General features: G+C 50.7%; 1 protein-coding gene across 1 annotated transcript in view; it reads left to right on the top strand.

Annotated features, from left to right (window-relative positions):
* LOC128976444 (phosphofurin acidic cluster sorting protein 2-like) overlaps positions 1–16,208 on the top strand; it is a 66,173-nt gene that overhangs the window by 39,913 nt on the left and 10,052 nt on the right. Inside the window, exons 2-9 of the mRNA XM_054393696.1 lie at positions 923–1,010; positions 8,011–8,100; positions 8,463–8,588; positions 8,773–8,935; positions 10,510–10,589; positions 11,756–11,836; positions 12,607–12,666; positions 13,253–13,404. Of these exons, the coding sequence (XP_054249671.1) occupies positions 923–1,010; positions 8,011–8,100; positions 8,463–8,588; positions 8,773–8,935; positions 10,510–10,589; positions 11,756–11,836; positions 12,607–12,666; positions 13,253–13,404 (840 nt within the window). The remainder of the gene's footprint in view (positions 1–922; positions 1,011–8,010; positions 8,101–8,462; positions 8,589–8,772; positions 8,936–10,509; positions 10,590–11,755; positions 11,837–12,606; positions 12,667–13,252; positions 13,405–16,208) is intronic.

The following is a 16,208-nucleotide window of genomic DNA, read 5'->3' as shown; positions in this document are numbered from 1 at the left end:
AGGTTCTTTTCCTCCTTAACAACCACAGAAAAGCAGGGGGGGAATAGATTTGACTCTTAGAGTGCACAGTTTGCCAGAGAAAAAGGTGTTTGGGAGTATCCCATCTGTGAAGGGTGGCCTGAATCTTAGGAGCAGTTCAGTGGTATCCACAAACACCCTGGGTGCCATTAGCTGCAGCAATGCAGACAGTGAGTGTGGAGCACATGAAAACCAGGAGCCTGCCAGTGTTGCTTGTAAAAACATGGCTGAGCTGTGCCCCCTGACACAAGTGGTGTCTTGGTGGGATTGCTGCTGCAAGCTCCAAGGCAGGAGGCTGGGGATGCTGGCTGGTTCACAGGCACTGACTAATCCTTGGAGCAGCAAAAGCAGCTCTCTCACTCAGCCTCAGGCTCCTGGGATTGCCACTTACCCTACTGAATGCCCAGGATTTGAGGTTGTCAGTGTTGTATGAGGCTTCCTGCTGTCTCCCAGTCAGTTCTGTGTGGTGCTGTGCAAGAGGAGAGCTGAGCTGTGATGTCTGCCTGCGAGCACTGGCCTTAGCTGTGTGTCCAGAAGAAGAGTGGATTGAAGTGCTTTGGTTTATAAATAAACAGCACTGTGGCCAAGGTAGATTTAAGCAGAGCTGGCAACAGCCCTGCTGGGGAAGGGATGACTTTACCACATGGCCTGCTATTGGACTTCCTGTTGCATGCTAATCCCTTAAGCCTGCTTTAGCTCTGTTAATTTTCCTTCTTCCCTTCTCTTTTTTTTCCCCCCCCCCAATGGGCTGTCTCAGTGGCACGTGAATGCCAATGTTCCTTGGCCAAGCTTGTGCCTGCAGCTGGGCCAAGCATCCAGGCTTGCCTTCCGAGCAGCAGGTACCATGTGGCAGGGCCCCAGGGATGGTGGTACCTGAATGTGTCCAATTCTCTCTGTCTTACAGGCTCTGCAGTCTGCGCCTGAAGAAACTCACAGTGCTGAAAGAGCTGGACAAAGAGCTGAGCTCTGTGCTTATCGCTGTGAAGATTCAGGTAGGCTCCTCTCCCTGCTGCTGCCTGATGGCAGCAAGCCCATCCTTGTACTCTGTCAAGTGCTGCTCTGCATGTCCCTTGCCTTGTGCCAACCCCTTGCTTCTGTCATGGTTAGCAGCCCTGGGGAGATTTTGGCTCTCAGACAGGTGGGAAGGATTCCCTGGGGAGAGCAGCAAGCTGTCTGGTGCTGGGATGAATTTGGTTAGGTCTCTGTACTGGGGCAGCGTGTGCCTTGCATCCCTGCCTGCCTCAGCCAAGGCCCTCCTCTCAAGCTGCTGTTGGGAGTTTGGCATTCCCTACCTCACCATTCCTCATCCTTTAGGCAAGCTCAGGGCTGAATGGTTTATGGCAGTGCCCTCCATCCCCTTCCCCTGCCTGGGGAGCGGAAGGTGGGAAGGGAGGAGGGCAAGGGCTCAGCAGCTCTGTGCATGACTTCTGCTGATGTTTGCACCTTGTGTGAACTCACTGCTGCATCTGCTGTCCCTTCCCTTGTTGTCTGCATCCCAGCTAGGCCTGGTGCCTCTACTCTGAGTCAGGCTGAGGGGAGAGGGGAGGATCTTTGCCACCAAGAGGAGAGGGAGTTTGCACACATCCTGGTATGTGCGGTCCTCCCTTCTTTCCTCTCTGGAGCTGGTGATGGGGATGGGTCTCTGTCAGTGCAGGCACATCCTTTGTGCTTGTCAAAGGACAGCAAGATGCCTCTTGAGGATGCTGTCCTCACCACAGCTCCCCTTAACCCAGCTGGGATGCCGGTGTCCTTCCTTCGTTCCTGTCAGCCGGCGGACAAGCTGCTGATCCCTTTGAACGCACCATGGGGCGGCAGCTCAGCAGCTTTGCGCTCTCACAGAGCTCTCTGTGCCACACACACATTAGGATCTAAATCCTGGATTAGTGCTGGAAGCTGCAGTATTAGTGGAGCTCTGGGAGCCAGGGTTTGCCTTCATGGCAGACCTGATTCGCTTGCCCCGAAGGAACTGAAAGCAAAATGTGTGAAACCCAGGGCCAGGAGAATGCTGTGGTCCACACACTACCTGTCAGTGTCCCACTTTGCTGGCCTTTCCATCAGTGCCATTCAGGAGGGCTGAAAGCACTGAGCTTTTGGCCCCAAGACCTGTGTCCCTTTGGGGAAAGCTTTAGCAGGGGAACAATCTGATCCCTGGAAATGCCTGAGTCATCTATGCTGGGCCACAGGTGACAGCAGCACAGGACTGGGGGGGCTGGGAACCAGCTAGAGGCCATCAGTCCTGTGTGACTGAGGTGGCTAAGCTGATCCCTTGCTCCTTGTACTTCCTGCACTGTCAGCCTAACCTGTCTATGCTTCTCTGAACTGGGAAACATTGGGCTTCTGTGCATCCCTCTTTATCCTGGGGCTGCCATGTCCTGAGCATGTCTGTCCTCAGCTGCCTCCTCTCCCAGGCATTGCAAATGTGAGGCTGTGAAAGAGGCTGTACAGGGGCACTCCAGCTCTTTCAAACAGGTCACCTCTATCCTTGCCACACACCAGCCTTGCACCCTGTTGGCAAAAGAAATTGCCAGACCTCAGCAGTGACTGTTTGAGGCCACAGAGACTGTAAACAGGGAATGGAGACTTCATTCAGGGTCTTAATTTAAACATGGTCCCCTCCTCTCTGTATGGCCACACTCCTGTGGCTGTGTGCTGGTGTAGGCTCCTTGCAAAGCTGAAGGAAACTGGAGGAGAATGCTTCTGCCCACAGTACCCTATGGCTTGACACTCATTGTGGGAGTTGGGTGGATTTGTGAACCTCCCCACCTGCCTGACCAGCCACCTTGGCAGGGTTGGAAACTGCTGAGCTTTCTTGGATGGAAGGCAGATGGAAGCTGAAGGCAGCTTCAGTGCAGCCTGCCCACAGAATGGTCTCAGATGGATCTATCCCTCCTGCTCCTCTCCTAGGTAACAGATGAGTCATCCTAGCAAGAAGCTGTTTGAAGGCTGCCAGTGAGTGCTGCCATCTCCATCTTTTGGATGGAAGCAGCTGATGCATGTAATTTGTGGAGGACCTGTAAGTTCCCAAGGGGCAGCTGAGGACTAGTGGAAAGAGGAGCTCTGTTTTCTCCAGTTTCAGTAGTGCCTCTGTTGGATTAACCAAGTTTTTCCTATCAGGAAATTGCTGTTTTGAAGGGCAGATTGCATGGTAACAAAGCTCTGACCCTGTCTAAATGGGGCTGGTGCCAAGACAACCTGAAGCAGTAGTCTGAACTACTGTGAGTAAGGGGACTTACACTCATACCACAAGTGGGTTTTAAGCTTTTATCCCTTGTTGGGCTGGAGATGTTATAGGGCTGGAGATGTTATAGGGCTGGAGATGTTATAGGGCTGGAGATGTTATAGGGCTGGAGATGTTATAGTGTTTCCTTCTGTGTATTGTTTATCCTGGCATTAGGTCCATAAAGGTGCAGATACCTGCTGTGGCATCAAAACTGAAGGTGGTGTGAAGGGAAACATGGTGCTCCCTCTCAGCAGAGAGAGCTACTGTAACTTAGAAACACCCAGCTTGAGCTGTGAACAGAGGAAACAATCAAGGGAAGAAGAAAACAAGCTCCAGCACTTGCAGAACTTTCAGCTTCTGTGACAGGTGCTGTGGGAGATATGCAAATCCTCCTGCCACTGCTTGCAGGATGTGGCTCCTGACTCAAGGTCAACCCTTGGTGCTGCTGTAGAGGGATGATGCTGGCAGCCCCTACCTAGTGAACCAGAGTGTGTGCTACAAAACAGGCCAGGCTGAGAAGCTCATTTGCCTCTGCCAGGCCTGCCTGCTGCAGAAACATTTTTGTTTTGTTTTGTGTTTTGGTTTGGTTTGGTTTGGGTTTTTGTTCTGTGTTGTGTTTTGTTTTGTTTCTCCTTCTTGATATGTATGAAAGGTAACACCTGGTTTTCTGTCTACACCTCACCCATGCTTTGTTTCTAATCTTTTTGCTCATAGGATTTTCCTCTCCTGCCTGAGCAATCTCAGCTATCCCCTAAATTTGCTGATGGTGATTAATGGGCTATTCTCTCCCCAGATGGCCTCAAGTTGCACCACAGGAGGTTTAGGTTGGAGATAAGGAAAAGTTTCCTCACCAAAAGGGTCATTGGGCACTGGGACAGGCTGCCCAGGGAAGTTGTGGAGTCACCATGCCTGGGGGTGTTTGGGTGAGGTGCTTAGGGACATGAGTTGTGTACAGGGAGATGTTAGTTTATGGTTGGACTGGATGACCTTAAGGTCTTTTCTAACCAGGCAGTCCTGTGTGATTCATGCACCTTTAGCTGAGTGGTGCTTTGCTGTCTCCCTTGGCCTGGTCTCCTAAACTATGTTAGTTCTCTCCTTTTCTAGGTTTCACATGCTCTTCTAACCTCAGCTTTGCAGAACCATCAGGACAGATTTTTACCTGAAAGTGGGGATTTTTACCTTGCAAACCAGACCTGGGCATCAGCCATTGGAATTACCTACCCTGAGAAGTGGTGAAGTCCCCAACAGCTTGACAGGGTGCTGACCCATCTTATCTAAACCATGTTTTTGCCCAAAAAGCTTGAATCAGATGATCCTTGAGGTCCCTTCCAACCTGGTATTCTAAGTATCTAACCTGATGTTCTATCTCTCTACAGTTCTTCCCCTCTGTGTAGTAGTGAGAGCTCCTATATGTTTTCAGTCTATTAGGTAGTGGAGATCTGTGACCACAACCTTTCTTTATTGCTTTTCACTTCCTTGACAGCCTTTGTCAGCTGTGATCTTCACTGTAACAGTCTGATGCTACATTTTCCTCTTACTGACGGTGATGCTCCACTGTTCTGTTGAGAAATTTGTCTTGCTTGACATGCCTCAAATTGCAGAACAGCTGAGCCATGTCAGGTGCTCAAGGCCAAGTCCAGTTAAGGTTTCTGTTTCTCAAGGATGGAGAACTCTGTTCTGTGTCCAAGGTTTGACCACACTCAGAGGAAGAAAAATCCCAGCATCTGATGGTAATTTCCCATGGTCCAGCCCATTCTTGTGGCTCTTCACTCTGTTCCTGTGCACCTCTGAGAGTTCACTTCTGTCTTCTTTGCACTCTCCTGCTAAATGTCTGCAGGCATCAGTAAAGTGCCCCTTCACCCTCTCTTTTTCCAGCTGAACAAACCCAGCTCACTTGGGCCCTCCTTGTATGTCCTGTACTCCAGCCCCTGACCATCCTCATGTCATCTATTGGACTTCCTCCAGTCTGTCAGTGTTTTGTACTGGGGAGCCTACACTAGCTCTGGAATCCAGTTCTGGTGTTTCTAGTGCTGCACAGAGAGGAGGAATTCCTCTTCTCTGCCTGCACGTTTGCTGAGGCTGACATTGGTGTAATTGCTGCAATAGGACGTGCTGCCAATGTAGAGGCATCTTGATGCTCTCCCCCAGGATCCCCCTTGTCCCTTTCTGCAGAGCCTTTCCTGCTGTCTGGGTCTCTTCCTTGGCAGACAAGTTGTGGGATGTCCTAGGAAAGAAGAACTGTGATTTTGCTTTATTGAATCTCCCGAGGTTTGTGTTGACCTTACTAGACATCCCAAATTGTTCTTAACTGCCTGTAGCTGAACAGCAAAAAAATCCCCAGTTTCTAAACTATTTCATCACAGCAGTGCTAGTTCCTGGTGGGTCATGGTTTGCTCCTGGAGGTGATCACTGTTTCCTACTGGATATGTTGAGTGCCATCATTTCATGGAACTGCATACTTAGCGGGCTGAACTTGAACTTTGGGTAGTGGCTTTACCTTGCTGAGAGGACTGCACCTCAGGTATGGATACCCCTGCACTGGACAGCTTTAAGACTCAGCTTGACAGGCTGCTGGGCTATCTCATTTCAACTAGACCATTACCTAGAGAGGTTGGACCAGAGGATCCTTGGGGTCCCTTCCAACCTGGCACTCTGTGATTCTGCGATGTGATTAGCAGTGCAATGTCTAAGACCTTCCTCTGCCTCATGTCTTAAGTGCTGTGCTCCATGGTGCCCTGGGAGCTGGTCCTCTGGCTAAGCTTAGACACTATGATCTTTCTCTCTTCATGTGAGCTCCACAGGCCAGGTATCTCCTAGGGTTTTGAGCTCAGCCAGGATGCAGCCTGCTAGGTGATTGTACCCATAAAGAACTGTCCCAGACCTAAAAAGTGCTGCTCTTCAAGGGTCTTTGAACTCTGCTGCTGCTCCTTTCAACCTGACTTCTGAACATCTTTGGAACATCTGTCTGATGAGGAAAGGCTGAGAGACCTGGGGCTGTTTAGCCTGGAGAAGAGAAGATTGAGAGGAGATCTTATTAATGTCTATAAATATCTGAAGGGTGGGTGTCAAGAAGAAGGGGCCAGGCTCTTTGCGATGGTGTCTTGTGCTAGGACGAAGGGCAATGGACACAAACACCAACACAGAAATTCTACCTCAACATGAGGAAAAACTTCTTTACTGTGAGGGTGCCAGAGCACTGGAACAGGCTGCCCAGTGAGCTTGTGGAGCCTCCTTCTCTACTTTCAAGACCCATCTGGATGTGTTCCTGTGTGACCTGCCCTAGGTGATTCTGCTTTTGACTGAATGATCTCTAGAGGTCTCTTCCAACTGCTACCATTCTATGATAAGGAGCCAGCCTTTGTCCCAGTTCTTACAGTGCTATGTGGGCATGCACTGGGGTTTTACTGGGGGCCCTAGCCTAGGGCTGGAGCTGGTTGTGTAGCTTCCACAGTGATGACAGTTAACAGATAGGACAGCAATGGTTATGAAACAGTCACTCGTTTGACACACTACCCAGGCTGTTCTCATCTTTCCTCTGCTGAAACTCTGTCCCCAGAAATAGCATCTTCAAGAAGAATAATTGCACCAGTAGGTTTGTTTTGATGGAAGAAAGAATCTTTGGTGGATAATCTCAAACGTGCTGAAGTGAATGGTCACTGTCATTGTGACCACCTATAATTCCTTATTAAAGAAGAGCTCAGGAAGGAAGAGTCAGTGTGTTCTTGGCCAGGAAAGCTCACAGATGGTGAAGGGGATGAGCCTCCGCCTCTGCTTGTTTTCTTCTTTAGGAACACCTTTCACAGGAAAGCCTCACTGCTGGCACACTTGCTGGAAACATGTTGCAGGCAGCTCAGACTGGACCTCTTGGAGACATGAGGGAGGGTTTTGCTAGAGCTTGGCTTTGCTTGGGTACTGGTGTGAGCTGTAATGCTGCATGACTGCAAAATGGGGAGGCCTTTCTTGCCTCCCTTCCACAGGTTGATTTTTTTCTTTTCCTTACCAGCATAGGTAACACCAGCCACAGGTGCAAGAAAAGGCCTTAAAATGGCACCACCCAGGCTTGAGGAACCTGCTGAAGGTCCCATCAACAAGCTGCTTTGGTGTTCTCTGGGTGCTGAAACACCCCTGTGCCCTTAGCCACTTTCTGATTGCAGAGCAGATATAGCTCTGGTCTCTTTTATGATGCCACCAGCATACTCCTGTCATGAGTTCTGGGGCTGCTGTCCCATTTGCAGTGGAGATGAATTGCTGGGGGCTCTAACCTCACCTAACTGTAGCCAAATCTAGGGTTTGTTCTAAGTTGCTGAAGGGTCTCTCGCCATGGCCAACTTAGGATCTTGCTGTTCACAGCATCTGTCGGGAAGGAAGGGGGATGGAGTGAGGTCCTGGGAAGAGGCAGCATATATTAGGTGGCACTCAGTTTCTTTGAACTTCTGCACCTATTTGTTTAGCTTTGATCCATCTGTTCACTAGCTCACAGTTTAAGAAGCATTCACAAAAGCAGTGAAAACTGATTTGCAGGAACAGCTGATCTGGCCTATCTTGTTGTCTCCTGCAGCCAGTGTCTCAGCTTACTGCTCTGTTCACAGGGAGGTGGGCAAAAATGAGGAACCACCATAGGCTGACCTCAGAGTCCTGTGGGGACACAGCCAACAGGCATGGGTCTCTTGGGAGGTCTGAGAGTTGTGCCACCCTGCAACCAAGAGAGCCAAGCAGAGTTCATGGCCAAGATGCTTCAGCTTAGCTGTGTGCATCTACGAATCTTGTTGTAGGGTTCAAAGCGAGTCCTGAGATCGAATGAATACATCCTCCCGCCCGGCGGCCTCATGGAGACTGAGCTGGAGCTGACCTTCTCACTGCAGGTACCTCGTGCTGCCTGGTCCCCTGGGCTCCCTGGCGCTCCCCTCACCTGGCATTCCTCAGCAAGCATGGCTTCGGGGGCTCAGCCTCTTGAAGAGGGGCCTCCTGTGGTTGCCCATGCTCAGATCATCACAGTGTAGATTCCTGCTGCTGGCCAGCTGCTCCATTGCTCCAGGGGTTGTTTTGCTGGGCACGGGGCTTTGAAGGATGATGCAGAGTGTGGGTGGCCTTTGAGAGGCATCTCAAAGCTCAGCAGGTGAAATCCTGCTATATGTCAGCACTGAGGAAGAGTTGTTTTTTTTTTTTTTCTACCCATGTGTCACGCTAAGCCCTCTGCCCTCTTTCCTGTGCTTCCCTTTCCCAGTACCCACACTTCCTCAAGAGAGATGGCAACAAACTCCAGATCATGCTGCAGCGGAGGAAGAGGTACAAGAACCGCACCATCCTGGGCTACAAGACCCTCGCAGTGGGCATCATTAACATGGCTGAGGTACAGGGTGCTGGGAGCAGGGGGGAGCTCTGCATGACCTCCCTGTGCCAGTGCTGGGAGGGAGCTGGGCCAGCTGGCAGGCACTGGGTGCTGCGAGCTCGTTGGGGCTGCCTCTAAGACTGGAGGGGGTAGGCTGCCAGCTGCCATGGTGCCCCCCTGTTAGGAGGCTTGTCTGTCTGCCTAGGTGATGCAGCACCCAACGGACGGTGGGCAGCTTCTGGGCCTCCACAGCAACATGAAGGACGTGAACATCCGAGTGGCTGAAATCAGCATCTACTCTCTGTCCAGTCAGCCCATCGATCATGAGGACGGGAACGTCCCCTCGGGCCCCAAAATCAAAGCTTCAGGTGTGCTGGTGCTCCTCCAGAGCTGGAGGCAGGTCTGCTACAGGGCGTGGGTGACAGCCTGTGTCCCCTACTGCCCGCTGGGGTGGGTTGAAATTACACCCCCCCAAAGTAAAATGGAGCCAGACCAGCTCAGTTGAAAGGAAATGAAGCTGCATTTACAAGCATAACTACAAGCTAGAAATGTGGAATGCAGTGAATATGGAACCCCTATTACAAGAGGGATATGGACGTGCTGGAGCGTGTCCAGAGAAGGGCCACCAGGATGATCAGAGGGCTGGAGCACCTCTGCTATGGAGAGAAATGGAGAGAGTTGGGGCTGTTCAGTCTGGAGAGGAGAAGGCTAAGAGGTGACCTTATTGTGGCCTTCCAGTATCTGAAAGGGGCCTACAAGAAAGCTGGGGAGGGACTTTTTAGGACCTCAGGTAGTAACAGGACTACAGGGAATGGAACAAAGCTGGAAGTGGGGAGATTCAGACTGGACATGAGGAAGAAGCTCTTCCCCATGAGGGTGGTGAGAGCCTGGAATGGGTTGTCCAGGGAGGTGGTTGGGGCCCCATCCCTGGAGGTGTTTAAGGCCAGGCTGGATGAGGCTCTGGCCAGCCTGATCTAGTGTGAGGTGTCCCTGCCCATGGCAGGGGGGTTGGAACTGGATGATCCTTGTGATCCCTTCCAACCCTGACTGATTCTATGATTCTGTGTGCAAAATATACAATACTGGCAGGTATTTGCAATTTATAAACAACACAAGAACCACCCTGGACAAAACCAGGGGGTTACCAACAGCTTCCCCCACCTTATACAGGGTAAAAGAGAGAGAAAGAAGAGCAGAGAGTAGCCACAACAAAGAAACGCAGCCAGGGTCAACATCAGCCAAGCAAAACCTACCACCTAGTATCTGCTAGAGTGAAGAAGTCGAAGAGTTAGTTTACACAACTAACTTTGTGTTAGATATCAGACCAATGGGATTATTTAGACCTTAGCATTATTTTCCCTTTTGCATCCAGTGGTAATTTATTTACATTCTATCACTCTTCTACTCAATCTGTGGAAAGTTTCCCTAGGCATCTGCACAAGGAGAGATTGAGGTATCTGTGGTTGTTTAGCCCGGAGAAGAGGATGCTCAGGGGAGACCTTATTGCTCTCTACAGCTACCTGAAGGGAGGTTGTAGCCAGCTGGGGGTTGGTCTCTTCTCCCAGGCAACCAGCACCAGAACAAGAGGACACAGTCTCAAGCTGTGCCAGGGGAAGTTTAGACTCGAGGTGAGGAGAAAGTTCTTCACAGAAAGAGTAATTGGCTGTAGGAATGTGCTGCTCAAGGAGGTGGTAGAGTCACCATCCCTGGAGGTGTTCAAAAAAAGACTGGATGTGGCACTTGGAGCCATGGTTTAGTTGTCAGGAGGCGTTAGGTGCTAGGTTGGACTTGATGATCTGTGAGGTGTTTTCCAACCTGGCTGATTCTGTGTGATTCTGTAAAACTCCCATCCCCTCCAGCACTGCCAGTCGTTTCCCTGGGGCCATGACAAGCATCGTGCTTAGCTCTGGCATCTGCACTCTGCTTTCAGATCGCTCCCCAGACATTGATAACTACTCTGAGGAAGAGGACGACAGCTTCTCCTCAGAGCAGGAAGCCAGCGATGATGCTGTGCAGGGCCAGGTAAGGGAGGCCTGACAAGGTGGCTGGAGTGGCTGAGGGGGTGGAAAGTTGCCCAGCAGAAAAGGACCTGGTGGTGCTGGTTGACAGCCAGCTGAACATCAGCCAGCAGTGTGCTCAGGTGGCCAAGAAGATCAACAGCATCCTGGCCTGATGTGGCCAACAGGAGTAGGGAAGTGATCTCGTGCCTGTACTCAGCACTGGTGAGGCCACACCTGGAATACTGGGTTTGGATTTGGGCCCTTCACTACAAGAAGGACATTGAGGTGCTGGAGCATGTCCAGTAAAAGGCAGCAAAGCTGGTGAAGGGTCTGGAGAACAGGTCTGTTCAGGAGTGGCTGAGGGAGCTGGGGTTGTTGTCTGGAGAAGAGGAGGCTGTCTAGTCTACTGCACAAACCCCCTGCTGAGTCCTCTCCATCTTGCACCACTATTCTCTCCCATCTCCCTGTGATAAGAGGCCAGAGGCTGCCTTCCCTCTGAAAGAGAAGAGATTTTAGGAGTAAGTACTGTCTGAGTCTGAAAATGATTTGAGGTGGCAGAGCCAGCCCAGCCCTGGGATGAACTGTTTCACTGCTCTTTGTCGTCCTCTTGTTGTGGTGTCTGTACTCAAGGCTAAGAAAGACTTGTGGTAACATGCTGATCAAGCACAGGGACAAAGCCCTCTTCAGGGGCCTGCATATTACCTGTCCCATCATGCTGGGTTAACACTTCAGGGCCCTGTGTCCCTAGGAGCTGCATGTATTGTTGAGACTGATGCCTGGAAGAACACTTTTTGTGAGCTCAGGTGCTGTGTCCTCTGAGCTAGTCCTGAAGAGGAGAGAGCAGGAGAGTAGCACATGGGTCATGGGCAGGCTGGTGAAGTGCAGAGAGAAGAATTTAGGTTGTAACAAGGGCTGTTTCAGAAAGCTGCTGTCTCCTCTGAATCTTGCTGGTATATGTCCCTCTGGTGGGAACTAGGGACAAAGGCACTGGGAAAGGTCTAGGGAGAGACAGTGCTAAGGAGAGAGAAGGAGCTGCACGGAGAGAGGCAGAAGTGAGAAGCAAGACTCTGGGAACGGAGTGGCCAAAGCTTTACAAAATGAGGGGCAAGTGTAAGGCAGGGAACTTCTAGGAGAAGTTGGTCCCTGCATTCTGAGTTGCTCTGATGTGCTGTGACCTTTTGCCTGCAGGATCTGTTTGATGAAGAGGATGACTTGAGGAAAACCAAGAAGGCTAGGAGGAAAATGATCCGAACCACATCAATGACCAGAGTAACATCAGCATTTACTACATGATCAAAGGGATGGAAGGAATTCACTTCCTTCCCTCCCTGCAGGGAGTGAGGGAGGTTGGAAGGAGGTGCAGGACAGGGGAGTGAGCCCTTGGTTCTGAGAAGGGACAAACTTCTTGCCATTAAGGAATTAGTTTGCTGCTCAGAGCTGTACCCCAGCTAATGGTCTGCACTGGGTTTAGACTGGTTTCATATCAGTGGTCATTTGTGGGCAGCACAGTTTTGTCTTGCTGCTGTGGCATATCTTCCATTTCCCTTTCTAAGGAAGGGTAAGGTTGGTGCAGGGAAGGGTGAACCATTAGCAGTTCCTCTGCCTGTCAGCAGAAGGGAAGAGCTGCCTTGCCAGCCCAGCCCCCTGCTCTCCAAGCATCTCCTTGTGCCCATCTGCTTCAACTCTGAAGGTCCCTGGACACCTTCCTGAGCTTGTTCCCCATCTTTTCTTACTTGAAGGAGGCATTCCTCAACCAGATGGTCTGTGGAGAAAGGGGAAATAAGTGGAGAGAGAGTGCTATTTCAGCCTGCAGCAGAGAATCTGAGTCCTTGCACCCTCCCTCATGCCCAGATAGAGACACTTCTTGCAGAGTCCAGGTTTAGCCCAAATCCTACAACAAATAGAAAGAGCAAGGGAGATGATAGCTGGCCTTGGGCCTGTAGACCTCTAAAGGAGCCAACAGCACTTGTGTTAGTCATCTCAGAACGTGGTTTGATCATTTTGCTGATCTTTTTTTTCCCCCCCTTGTTTTGTTTTAGCAACCAAACTTCAAGCAGAAATTTGTGGCTTTGCTGAAGAGGTTTAAAGTGACAGAGGAGGTAAGAATTGGGAAGGGTGCCCCACCTGGCAGTGTCTCCTGCAGATGTGTAGTTGTCAGAGTGCTGGCTCTCAAGTCACTGGGAGCCCTAGGCACGACCTGCAAGTGGTGTGACATATGGCACAGGCTGGGCCTTGGCTTTTCCAAGGCAGCCCTGAGACTCGCACTCAAATCAAAAAACACCTTCCCTCCTGGGCAGAGGGGCCACAGAGGGAAAGCTGCTGTCACATGCTGGCTCTGCCCCAGAATCAGTCCTGTTTGTGACTGAGAGCAGGCTAACATCAGCCTGGGGGTAACTGGCCTGGGCTGGACCCCTGCACTGAGTGTACAGAGCAGCCAGTGCAGGTCCTCCCAGGACTCTCAGTAAGTGTGACGAGTGTGTGAGGCTCCTTTGGATGCCATGCTCATGACATACTCATTTAGCCTAAAGACAGTGTCACTTGCTTCTTCCACAGTCTGGATTTGGCTCCCTGAGGTGGAACAGTGCCTTGGGTGCCTCATGGCTGGGAGCGAGCTTGTACATGCCTGGGCTGGGATATAGGTGACTCTATATATCTCTTCATTGTTCTCTGGGCTTGGCCCCACAGGTCCTGGACTCTGACCCAGTAGACCAGACCCAGGAGGTGGAAGAAGACCTGGGCTTGCTCTATGACAGCCTGGAAGAGTGCAACAACAGTGACAGCGGCCCAGAGATCGAGGACAACGAGAGTGTGCACAGCACACCAAAGCCCACACTGAGGTAAGAGCTGCAGGAAGTCACAGGTCAACAGCACAGTCTGTGGGACCTGGAGAAACGCCCTCTGCCCCTTTTCTGTTGCTTATTGTCTTGTCTCCACTCTTGTTGCCATCTTCCTTTGGCATCACTGAGCTCCTCACTTGCATGCCCTATTCAGTAAACTCAAACCTGCCTGTGAAATCTATGTTCCTTCACATTCAGTCTCATTTAATTTCCTGCCAGCTCAGCACCTGTGACACTCCTGATCTGCTGAAAGAGTGCTTGCTTGGTCTAAGGTCCCTGCTGTTCCCAGCTCTCATATCTTCCTGCTGACACTCCTGCTCTCCACACGGAAGCTTGCCTGTCTTTTTGAGCCCTTTGTGACCGTTCTGAGCAGTCCTTGTGTCTCTCCCTGTGAGATCTGCATGCTGCATTCCCACCCTTTGTGAAGACATGTGACTAGCAACCATCAGCAATGTTCCTCACCCTGTTGCCCAGCCTTGATGTGCTGTGCCAAGCGCTGCTGGCTTGGAACAGGGGTCTCCAGTGGACCATGCAGTGAAACCAGGATTTTCTCCCATGTGATCTGGCCTCCCTGCTCATGGCTGTTCTGTTTCCATGCTCTTCTTTCGTGAGAAAGTTGCCTTTTATTGTCTTTCTACTTGGCTGCCTCACAGTGCACTGAGTCTCTTTTAGCCAAACCAAGCTTACTTGTCATTGTTCCTATAGTTAGGCATTTAAATAGAGTTTGGATTAGTTGGAATCCCTGCTGAAGGTACTTAGCAGGGGTAGCAGATTTGGTCTGCCACAGGCAAACCGAAATGAAATCTGCTGGATTCAGGAGCCCATGAGAAAAAGCAGAAAGATGAAGGAAGTCACGTTTCAGCTAACTCCCAAGCCATTGTGGAGGAGACAGCGGGCACCTGGGCAAGGGGGAGCTGCTTAGGTGGTCTGCTTGGACTCCAAAACCACTTTCACATGGTCTCTCATCAAAGGAAACAAAGGTGCTGCGGGAGAAAGAGGAAGGTCTGTCTGTGGTCAGATAATGGTTTCTGTCTGTTGAGAGTATTGAAATAGAAGACCTCACCCTGGTTCATTTAAGTGCCTGCTTGCAAACATCTGGTCCCCAGGAGAGCTTTGTGCTCGTACCTGCTTGTACCCACCTCTTCCTTGGCTGTGTGCTTCTGTCTCTGGTGAGACAGCCTGTTGGGCCCTGGGCTGCTTTTCAGCCTCTTCACAAAGTGTCCTTCGCTTGGTTTGCTTTCTGGTGCCTCAGTTCCTAGCAGTGCTGAGGTTGTGTCCCCTTGAATTCACATTGCTGGGTCTGTACCAAGCTGACTGCCAGGGTCTTTAGTGTGGACTGCATGGTTCCAAAACCTTTCGTAGCCTTCTCACTTGGTGATGACCTTACAACCCAGACTGTAAATTCAAGATGTGATACTCAGCATTGGATATATTTATTGTTCTAGACAGCCTTGTTAGACACTGTGAAGGTCTTTGTGGAGCAAAGGCATTGAGATAGTGTTAAGGATGGGCAGCGGCTGGTGCTGTGTGTTGGGACAGTGCTGCTGGGAGCAGATAGCCATCCTTTTTGATCAGCCAGGGAGGCCATGCAGCTGTAGACTGTGCCTGCATTGGGGTGAAACTGGAGCTACAACTTAGGCTGTTAGGTAAGATCTCAACAGTCAGAACAGTTGATTGAAGATCAGAGCTGAAGGAGCAAACGTCTCCACAGGTGACTGGAAAAATGGATGAGGGAGAGGAGGCTAATTCATTGAAAGCAGAAGAAAGCTGTGCAGAAGGGCTGGCATCTGCCTAATTCTCAACCTGCTGAGACTCAGACTCACTCATGCCTGGAGGAGAGCCTTTAAACTGCAGAACAAGGGATGCTGAGAATTGCAGAAGAGCTCTGTGCTCAGAAGGACACATCCTCAGGGGATGAAAGCTTCTGAACTGCGAGCGAGAGAAGGCAGAGCCTAAATGGGATGTTGAAAGCTAGAGCAAGTGCACACAATCTAGACACATCCAATATCTATGAAAAGGGAGGGAATGAGGATACCTTTTCAAGGTGATAGGGGTACCAGGGTCTGCTATGTTCTGGTGGGACAGGACAGTACAGAGAAGTGTGGGAGAGAGGCTGGTTGTGGATATTTCTCTGGTTTGACTCCTAAGTTATTACAGTAATCTGTACAGGTTGGAGTAGTGACTGCACAGGGTGGTGACAATGCCTGAGGTCCTGCAGCAGAGACTGGAGAAAGCAGGAGACATCATTTGTCTCTGTGGGACCTGGAGAAAATATCCCACCAGGGCACAAATGTCCCACCAGGGCACAATTCTAACTCTAAAGCTGAACCTCTGGTAGATAAACATGTTGTGAAGCAGCTGGGCATGGAGCCAGTGAGCCTTGGCTTCTGCTAGTCAGGGTATAAACACTGCTGCTGAGGAGCTGCTGTGTGGTGGGGACCATCATTTACTGAGATGACATGTCCTTGTAGGAGCAGTGAGAGCAAAGAACCTGACCAGTGTTGTTGTCCCTGGCAGCATAGCATATTAGGTACAAATGAGGTAATGTGTTAAAAGGGAAGGGAGCAGCCATGGTCTGCTACAGAATGCTGCAGGTGTATCCAGGTGAGGACAGTAGAAAACAAACTCTGGTAGTGTTCTAACAGAAGAGCTGCTCTATATCCAGCACCTCTGTGGCCATCCCTGAAAGCCTGCAGCCTGGTGTTCCCCATCTGCCCACCAGGCAAGTCAGGAGAAACCTTTCCTGGGAGTTAGTACAGCTTGGAGGGAAGCAGGCAGGGAAGTGGTGGGATCGTAGAATGGTT

Source organism: Indicator indicator, chromosome 2 (assembly GCF_027791375.1).
Source record: "Indicator indicator isolate 239-I01 chromosome 2, UM_Iind_1.1, whole genome shotgun sequence".
In the NCBI taxonomy this organism is placed as follows: domain Eukaryota; kingdom Metazoa; phylum Chordata; class Aves; order Piciformes; family Indicatoridae; genus Indicator; species Indicator indicator.
This window is presented reverse-complemented; position numbering and strand designations above follow the sequence as displayed.